The 9,742-nt window shown below is 48.9% G+C and overlaps 1 protein-coding gene across 2 annotated transcripts; it reads left to right on the top strand.

Annotated features, from left to right (window-relative positions):
- Nucleotides 1-1,076: 1,076 nt before the first annotated feature.
- On the top strand, nt 1,077-9,163 carry LOC115643135 (zinc finger protein 883-like). 2 transcript variants are annotated; one of them, XM_030546956.1, is made up of 4 exons: nt 1,077-1,823; nt 5,006-5,119; nt 5,474-7,342; nt 7,630-9,163. In XM_030546956.1, the coding sequence occupies exons 1-4, from the start codon at nt 1,667-1,669 to the stop codon at nt 7,647-7,649; spliced, it is 2,160 nt and encodes a 719-aa protein (XP_030402816.1). In that variant the 5' UTR covers nt 1,077-1,666; the 3' UTR covers nt 7,650-9,163. The 2 variants fall into 2 exon arrangements, with proteins under 2 accessions (XP_030402816.1, XP_030402815.1); XM_030546955.1 differs by lacking the exon at nt 7,630-9,163 and having other exon boundaries at nt 5,474-7,514.
- The last annotated feature ends 579 nt before the right edge of the window (nt 9,164-9,742 follow it).

Below are 9,742 nucleotides of genomic sequence, written 5' to 3' on the forward strand. Positions count from 1 at the left end.
TAAAACACGCGGGTTTATTGAGCATCTGAACACAGCATAGGAAAGTCTCAGGGCCCTCAGGCCTGGCCTCCCTCAGCACAGCATCTCCCAGTCTTCCCTGCATCCAGGTGGGCTCTGCCTGCTCTCTCTCTCTCCAGCCCAGAGCCCTCCTGCCTCCCAGCTTGGCATCTGATATCACCAGCCTTTCTGAAGTCTATTGTCCTCCTTTTCCTGCTCTACCACCTTCCCTTCTCTTAGAATCACAAAATCATCATTTCATGAACACTTTCGCCCATATTGCTTTCCACCTTCTGCGTGCTAACTAACTCCCGCCTGTTAGTCAGAATAAACCCTATGATGTGGAAAAATGATCCACGCATTGTGTTTGGAATCAGATTAGCCTGAGGCACCGTTATTGATTATGAGCATGCAAGGGGCGTAACCTTTTGCAATTTGACTTTTCTAATGCTTCTATTGTGGTTATATATGTCGTAAGCTTGGCTATTGCAAATTGTTCTGTTTGGGGACTTTCCACTTCACCTTCCCCTGCCCCCTGTACACAGAATGCCATTGTTTGGTTTTGGGGACTTTTCATTTGGTTCTTCATATACAAAACAAGCTTGGCCAATGCTTCGGGCCTACTAGCTTGACCAACGTTGAGGCCTACCAGATTTTCCTTCACACCTAAAATGTCTGGTGCCTGGTTAAAATCCCCCTGGTTATTACTTCCATCTTCTGAAGCAAACAGGTGTCCCCAACACATTCCAAGGACTCATTGGACACTTGTGTCTGTTTGAATTCCTTTTCTAACAGGTGTCTCGGTAGTTAAAGTCACATGTCCACCCTCCACCCCATTACTAATTGTGTTTTGAGTATTTCTGTTGTTTGCATGACAGAGTTGAGAACATCCATCTGCGAGGAAAGAGCCGGGGGGAATTGTGATGTGATGGGATTGTCCTGTTCTGACACTTCCCCTTCTTGCCCTGACAGGCTGCAGTGTCACGTCCCACCCTTCCAGGGAGCAGGGAAGGGAAATGGCTGCCGTGGAGCCAGCTCAGGTAGGTATTATTGGGGAGTTGCTGGTGGGCTCCTGTTGGCGGGAGAAGGGCAGTAAATACATAGGAGGTGGGTGCTTCTGCGATTGGTGGGGAGGGGGCTGGAAATACCCAGGGTGGAGAAAGGAGGGATACAGAATGTGACAAGCCTGGTGGGATTAGTTTACGGTGGGGCCTAGATTCTAGCAACAGACCCATGGGGTTTGTGGGTGGAAATTCCCTGGTTTGTCAGCCCCCCTGGACTGGGCTGGGGAAACGTACCAGCCTCCAATACTGGAGTCTGAACCTACTAGCCAGAGGGGAACCGCCAGTGAGGCCCGGGGAAGACACCCCATCCCATCCAAGTGCTGGCACTGGGGAGGGTGTTGGGATTGCTGCCAGGGGGCTGTCACTGGACCCTGCTGGGGGCTCCATCTCCTGTATCAACTTCTGGCTGATAGGTGAGTGTGGAATGTGAAGACTCCTGCCATTGCTGTCTGCTAGAAGGGGCGAGGGACTCTCTCTCTTTCTCCCCCCCCCCGATGCCTCCTGGCTGCTCTGATGGGGAGGGGGTGGGATCCTGCCTGCCTCTCAGAGCTTCCATGTGATTGGCCCTCTCCCCTGTGAACAGTGGGGTTGTCACTGGGGAACAGATGCAGTTTGGGGGGCTCTTGCTCTTTCAGGGGCCGGTGACTTTTGAGGAGGTGGCTGTGTATTTCACCAGTGAAGAGTGGGCTCTGCTGGACCCTGCTCAGAGAGCCCTTTACAGAGACGTCATGCAGGAGAACTGTGAGAATGTGACTTCGCTGGGTAAGGATTCCTGTCCTCTCGGTTCTTAGAAGGGGAAACGAAGAGTTAAGGTTCACAGTGCACCCTCAACTTTGCCCTGTTTCAGCGACACCCCAACAGGCTAGTGACACACGGACCAGTGCTCTGCCCTCCCCGCTACAGAACACTTTGGGAGCAGAGCACAGGTGCAGTAGCACGAACGCTAACACTGTCTCTTTGCTAAGGCAAAACTTGGGGTTAGGGTTAGGCTGAGGCTGACAAACCTTGTGGCAAGAACACACCCTTGTGTACCTTTATTGACCCTTCCTACACCAGTCCGCACTGAAATGAGGAATACCTCTTGTGATGGGTTGGATCACAGACACCCCATGAGAGCTGCCAACTGATTTGCCAAAGCTACTTCTGCCCCTGCTTTCCCTGCCAGCTTAGGACTCCAGCACCCTTTCTTGCTGAGCCAGACATGCCAGTCTGCTCCAACACAGACCTGGGGCCTGATCCACGTGCCCCCAAAGTTGCAGGTTTAATTGAAAGCAAGTTACAGAAGTGTTCCTGTCTTTAATACTGAGAAGCCCAACTCCCAGCGGGTTTCAAACCCTAAATAAATCCATTTTACCCTGTGTAAAGCTTAAACTCATAGATTGGTCACCCTCTGCAACACGGATAGAGAGAGGTGCACAGCTGTTTGCCCCCTCAAGTATTAATACATACTTTGGGTTAAGTAATGAGTAAAAGGTGGTTTTATTAAATGCAGTAAGTAGGATTTAAGTGCTTCCGGGTAGTAACCGACAGAACAAAGTGAATTACCAAGCAAAATAAAATAACACACGCAAATCTATGCCTAAGAAATTGAATACAGATAAAAACATCACCCTGTAAGCTTCCTGTTACAGCTGTTTGGTGCCGCAAGCCTGGGAGGGAGAGGGAGAGAAGCAGAGTAGGGTGTCGTGCTCAGGGGAGGAGGCGGAGCAGAAGTGAGCTGGGGCAGGGAGCGGTTCCCCTGCGTCCCGTGCCCCCCCCTTGCTACAGGCGGCCCTCCCTGCACTTTCCTGCCCCAGCTCCCTCCACCTAAATGCCAGTGACGACCGAGGCAGCCAAAGATCCGGCCACCGCAGTTGCCGGTGTAGGACCCGAAATGCCACCGCCGAAATGCTAGCGGCCTAGGCAACTGCCTAGGTCACCTAATGGGTTGCCCTGGCCCTGAGTACAGGAGTGGCGCGAGGGTTTCTGGCGCCCTAGGTGCAGGGCCGGCTCTATCCATTTCGCTGCCCCTCCCGTGGCTCCGGTGGACCTCCCGCAGGCCTCCCTGGGGAGGGTCCGCTGCTCCCGCACGTCTGGTGGACCTGCCGCAGGCGTGCCTGCGGAGGCTCCACCGGAGCTGCCTGCCGCCCTCCTGGCAAAATACCGCCCCTGAAATCCTGGTGCCCTAGGTCGCCTAAATGAAAGCGCCGGCCATGCCTGAGTTTACAGCCAATATTCATAACTTTGAATAAAAAAATGATATGTGCATACAAATAGGATTAATCGATTCAGTAGATCATAACCTTTACATAGATATGATACATGGCATATGTAGCATAAAACATATTCCGGTTATGTCATATATATATTCATATATGGTGAGGGGCAGTCAGGGGTGGAGGGTCCTGGGTGGTCAGGGGACAGGGAGCAGGGGGTGGTGGATGGGGCATGAGTCCTGGAGGGTGCCATCAGGGAACGGGGGTGTTGGATGTGGTAAGAATCCCGGTGTGTGTGTGTGTGTGTGTGTGTGGGGAGGGGGGCGAGAAGCAGGGAGGATCAGGGGCCTGGCCCTCCATACAATTTTGGAAACCCGATGTGGTCCTCAGACCAAATACTTTGCCCGCCCCTGCCTTATCCTCTCCTGCTTAGGGTTAGGGTAGGGAGAAGTAGTAACTGGCTTGTTGTGCAGCATGGGATGTTCAGGTTGGATCTTAGGAAAATCTTTCCAACTGTGCATATAGATAAGTACAGGAATACGTTACCAAGAGAGGTTGTGGAATCCTGGTCACTGGAGGTTTTTTAAGAAGAGGTTAGACAGATGGTCTGTGTATACTTGGTCCTGCCTCAGGGCTGGAGGATGGACTAGCTGACATCTTGAGGTCCTTTTACCCTACATGTTTCTGTGATTTTATGATTCATGATCCTAGTCCTTCACTTTGACGTTGTCTCCCTCTGGAGAATGGGGGCTTTATTTAGTAGTTTTTTAAATGAAAAATATGTATGGGTCAGCTTCCCTCTCAGTTTGCTTTGTTAGTCACTGGGTGTGAAGGAGTGAAACACGATCAACAACTGTCCACTTATGAATGTGTAATGACTGGGTCCAAGGGAAGCAGAATGTGAGAACACAATTGTATTGCACTTTGGGATGTCTGTGCTGCCTCTGGGAGAGACCCTCCCCGCATGAGTCCCCAGACTGGCCTTGGTGAGCTGTATATAACTGCGTATATGTTGCAGATTGGGCTGGAGCTCAGTCTGTTAAGCCTGAGCTGCAGTGTCTACACCATTAGTATGTGTACCCCTGGGGTATGCAGAGGTCTTCCAGAGTTAGGGTTACCAAACGAGAAGAAGAAAATATTGGGACATATGTAGGGGGGGCCACTGGCAGAGGGGGAAAAAAGTAGTACTGTGAAATATTGGGACAAATTGTGTCCCGACCAAACATTGGTCAGGATGCGGGACAAACACCACAATATCGGGATAGTCCCAATTTTATCAGGAATTCTGGTCACCCTATCCAGAGTTGCTACCAAAAAATCACTAGCCAAGTCAGTAGAGAATAAAATTTCATACAATGACTTGTTTATACTGATCTATATAATATACACTAAAATGTAAGTACAATATTTATATTCCAATTATTTATTTTATAATGATATGGTTAAAAATGAGTAAGTCAGCAATTCATGGTGTGTGGTGACACTTTTGTATTTTTATGTCTGATTTTATAAGCAAGTAATTTTCAAATGAGGTGTAACTCGGAGGTACGCAAGACAAATCAGGCTCCTGAAAGGGGTACAGTAGTGTGGAAAGCCACTGACCTACACAGCTGTTTTTAACATGCTAGCACCTACAGTGGAGTACCCAGTACGGAGACATATCTCAAAGAATTATTGTTGATGCACAAATTGAGTAAGTTCTTCTTTTGCGTGTTACCTGATCTCACTGGTCGTGTTTCCCCTGAGCAGGGTTTCCAGTTTCCAAACTCGATGTCATCTCCCAGCTGGAACAAGGGGAAGAGCTGTGGGCCCCAGATCTCCAGGGCTCAGAGGAAAGAGAGATCCTGAGAGGCAGCTGCATGGGTGAGGGATCATTAAACCTACTCAGCTGTTGAAGGAAACAGCTGGGGTTCCCAGCAAAGACCTTGTGAGGTGTCTCAGTTCAGGGTGGTCCTCAGCAGGTGTCTTATCCTCAGAGCAGATACTGTTCATGGCTTCCTACCCATCCTAACTCCTGGCATTAGCTCCGTCCCCAAACTCCCTTCTCCCTGAGTGTTTGGGTGGGAACTGGATGCAGAAATGATTCTCTCCTCTCTCCCCTTTGGGGAAGAGTTTGGGGAAATTCAATCCCTGGTTTTTCTCCATCTCCAGCTATTCTCTTGGTTTGTTCCCCCCTTTTCCCTTCTGGTTTCTGAGGTTTTTATTTCTCTGTCCCAGCAGGTGAGGGGATGGTGAGAGAGACTGTGGAGCAGATGCCTCAGCAGGAAGAGGAGCAAGTGGAAGCACGTGGGGTGTTGTTGCAAAGATGCAAAGGGAGTGTGTCCAGGAGTTGTGAGCAGGGAAAAGGCTCTCAGGGGCAGCACAGGCCAGAAAAGCGGCAGGGATACCAGCCAGTGCAGAAAGTTGGAATATCTGTAAATTATCGGGAAACTCACAAAGGCCTCAAGGAAGCCACGGCCCACCAGAGAATCCTGACGGGAGAGAGAAATAACACGGGCTTTGAGTGTGGGAAAAAGTTCAAGAGGCGCTTACACCATCAGAGAATCTACGCTGGAGTGAGACCCCATGAGTGCTGCGAGTGTGGGAAAACCTTTGCTCAGAGCTCAACCCTTATCACACATCAGAGGAGCCACACAGGAGAGAGACCCTACGAATGCCATGAGTGCAAGAAATCCTTCACTCAGAGGTCACATCTTATTCGCCATCAGAGGAGCCACACAGGGGAGAAACCCTATAAATGCCGTGAGTGTGGGAGAAGCTTTGCTCGGAGCACAACCCTTACTACACATCAGAGGACCCACACAGGAGAGAAACCCTATAAATGCCATGAGTGCGGGAAAACCTTTGCTCAGCTCTCAGGCCTTATTACACATGAGAGAATCCACACAGGGGAGAAACCCTATAAATGTCATGAGTGCGGGAAAACCTATGCTCACTCCTCACGCCTTGTTACACATCAGAGAATCCACACAGGGGAGAAACCCTACGAATGCCGTGAGTGTGGGAAAACCTTTGCTCAGCTCTCAGGCCTTATTACTCATCAGAGGAATCACACAGGAGAGAAACCCTATGAATGCCGTGAGTGCGGGAAAACCTTCTTTTGGAGCTCACATCTTACTATACATCAGAGGAGCCACAATGGAGAGAAACCCTATAAATGCCCTGAGTGCGGGAAAACCTTTGCTCAGCTCTCAGGCCTTATTACTCATCAGAGGAATCACACAGGAGAGAAACCCTATGAATGCCGTGAGTGCGGGAAAACCTTCCCTTGGAGCTCACATCTTACTATACATCAGAGGAGCCACACTGGAGAGAAACCCTATAAATGCCGTGAGTGTGGGAAAACCTTTGCTCGGGGCTCAACCCTTATTACACATGAGAGAATCCACACAGGGGAGAAACCCTATAAATGTCATGAGTGTGGGAGAAGCTTTGCTCGGAGCACAACCCTTACTACACATCAGAGGACCCACACACGAGAGAAACCCTATAAATGCCATGAGTGCAGGAAAACCTTTGCTCAGCTCTCAGGCCTTATTACACATGAGAGAATCCACACAGGGGAGAAACCCTATAAATGTCATGAGTGCGGGAAAACCTATGCTCACTCCTCACACCTTGTTACACATCAGAGAATCCACACAGGGGAGAAACCCTACGAATGCTGTGAGTGTGGGAAAACCTTCGCTCGGACCTCACACCTTACTGCACATCAGAGGAGCCATAGAGGAGAGAAGCCCTATAAATGCCCTGAGTGCGGGAAAACCTTTGCTCAGCGGTCAGGCATTATTATTCATCAGAGGAATCACACAGGAGAGAAACCCTATGAATGCCGTGAGTGCGGGAAAACCTTCCCTTGGAGCTCACATCTTACTGTACATCAGAGGAGCCACACTGGAGAGAAACCCTATAAATGCCCTGAGTGCGGGAAAACCTTTGCTTGGCTCTCAGGCCTTATTACTCATCAGAGGAATCACACAGGAGAGAAACCCTATGAATGCCGTGAGTGTGGAAAAACCTTTGCTCAGAGCTCACACCTTACTATACATCAGAGGAGCCACACTGGAGAGAAACCTTATGAATGCCGTGAGTGTGGAAAAACCTTTGCTCAGAGCTCAACCCTTATTACACATCAGAGGAACCACACTGGAGAGAAAACCCTATAAATGCTGTGTGTGTGGGAAATTCTTCCATCACAACTCTTCTCTTATTTATCACCAGAGAAACTGCAAGGGAGATAAACACCATGAAAATCTTGTCTGGGTCTCAAAAGATTTTTTTTCCTTTTGCAAATTCCCAAGTAGTGAACTTTAAGGCAGCATTTATGGTGTCTCTGCTCCTTCACGTGAGTTGTCTGCTTTTCTCTTTTGCAGCTCATCCGTCCTTGGAGTGAAGCCCACAGTGTTTTTCATCAACTCCTTTGTTCTGCGTCATGGAAGTGTGCATCCCTCCAGGAATGTCCGTCAGCCCCAGGTGGGGGAACCAGGAGTGACCTTTACTAGGTACATGGAGATTAAATCTACCTGGGCCTTGACCTCACTAGAGTTTTCCATGGAGTTAGCTAGATTGAATTAGGGATCCTGATATAAAAACACAACTGTTACTTTTCAGTGAAGAAAATAGCCTATATAGCGGCCAGGGTAACGTAGCAAATTTCCTCACCACTGGACACAGCCTCCATCACTTTTCCTAGTCTAACCAAATTTGGAGCATCACGTTTATACTTGTCCTCCCACTGCAAAGTGATTGTTAGTCACCAGTACACATTGCCTCATTCCCAGTTCTTCCCACGGTGCACTGGGTTCTGCTGAAAAGCAGCTGGGTTTTGTACCATTTTTCTCAATGTACATATAACAGAGGAGAAGCAGGGACAGAGGGTGTGACAAAGTGGGGATTTTCCCTTGTTATGTTGTATATGAGTCTTACTGTTGAGCCTATGTGAGTTTTACTTGTTTTGCATGAATACAATGTGTGCCTCAGTTTCCCTGTGTGCTGCCTTTATGTGGTGGTAATAGGGGTGTGTGACTTTGGCTGAGACCTCTGGGGCAGATGAGGCTGCTCCAGCTGCCTGCACCTGTGGTATGACCGGTTTGTGACGTTGCACTCCATATGCTTTATGGAAATATGCTTTTGACTAGGACATAACTGGAATATGCTTGACGTTAAATACCCCTTGTATGGTGTCATTAGAAAGCTTGTAATCTACTGAGTGTGTTCATCCTATGTGTTTGCCTGTATTGTCTCTATGTCTGGAGCTAGGAGAATAAGGTATAAACTTGTATCTCTGATGTAAACGTATTAAGTGGAGGCCTTTAAGGGTGCTCCAGAAAGAATCAGTCGTAAATGGCCTTAGTTACTTGAACGCCTTCCTGTGTAGGTGTGGGCCAGCCCATGGAGAATGGAGATGAGGGGTCTTACAGTGATATGTGACCATGCCACCTGGTACTGAAATCCATCTTAAACCTGGTGCTTTTCCATTTAGCAGGAGGGGTGGGGACTCAGAGAGACAAAAGATTCCCGCCTCGTGCCAATGCTATAGAAGAGGGTGGAGAAGCACAAAGGGGGCCAGTCATGAGAAATCCCCTGCTTACCACTGAGATGTCTGCTGGAGCTAACACACCTGGGAAAGCATCAGGGCCAGACTAGAAAGGAGTCTAATCTGTGACAGAAGCTTATTGGAACATTCCTGAGGGTGAGCTATTACTTGTCATCAGTTTCTTGCGTGTTTTGCTTTATTTTCCTGGGTGACTTACTTTGTTCCATCTGTTCTTACTTGAAACCAGTTAAACAAAAATGATGTTAAGTAGGAAAAGTAGGATTTATTAATGAAACCAAAGTAAGTGATTAATACCTGGGGAAGAAAACAGCTATGCATCTCTCTCTATCAGTGTTACAGAGGATGGTCAATTTATGAATTTACTCCATATAAGCTTTATACAGAGTGAAATGGATTTATTTGGGGGTTTGGATCCCATTGGGAACTGGGTGTCTGGGTGCTGGAGACAAGGAAGCTGCTGAGCTGTTTTCACTTAAAGCCTGCAGCTTTGGGGCGTGTGGTTCAGACCCCGGGTCTGTGTTGCAGCAGGCTAGCTCAACAAGACAGGATTCTGGAAGTCCCAAGCTGGCAGGGAAAACGGGCTCAGAGGTCATTTCAGTACCTCAGGTGACAGTCCCAAGGCGGTGTCTGTGACTGAACCCATCATATGGTGCCTTTGTAACCTGAGACCCAGGAATGGGATGCAACCGGGTGACTCTTTGCCCTGCAAGAGAGACAAAGACAAGGAGGAGGAGCAATGGGGGTGTCTGAGTTTGGGTCCCTGGAAGCTGGCAGTCTGCTTGGGTGGACTGGAAGAAGGGGAGTCCAGGGCATCTGGCCCACAACTCCCCAAGATGGACTTGGCTGAAAGTCACTGTTTTCTGTGCTAACGAGTTCTGTTCTACTCTGCATTCCTGTTGAATAATAAAACTTCTGTTCTCCTGGCTGGC

This window comes from Gopherus evgoodei, unplaced genomic scaffold (assembly GCF_007399415.2).
Source record: "Gopherus evgoodei ecotype Sinaloan lineage unplaced genomic scaffold, rGopEvg1_v1.p scaffold_51_arrow_ctg1, whole genome shotgun sequence".
In the NCBI taxonomy this organism is placed as follows: Eukaryota; Metazoa; Chordata; order Testudines; family Testudinidae; genus Gopherus; species Gopherus evgoodei.

What these genes read in the sequence shown, in the direction of transcription:
- LOC115643135 (XM_030546955.1), top strand. Translation starts at nt 1,667, where the DNA reads ATGCAGTTTGGGGGGCTCTTGCTCTTTCAGGGGCCGGTGACTTTTGAG. An exon ending in TGAGAATGTGACTTCGCTGG is followed by an intron (nt 1,824 to 5,005) that starts GTAAGGATTCCT and finishes TCCCCTGAGCAG; the next exon opens with GGTTTCCAGTTTCCAAACTC. An exon ending in CCTGAGAGGCAGCTGCATGG is followed by an intron (nt 5,120 to 5,473) that starts GTGAGGGATCAT and finishes TCTCTGTCCCAG; the next exon opens with CAGGTGAGGGGATGGTGAGA.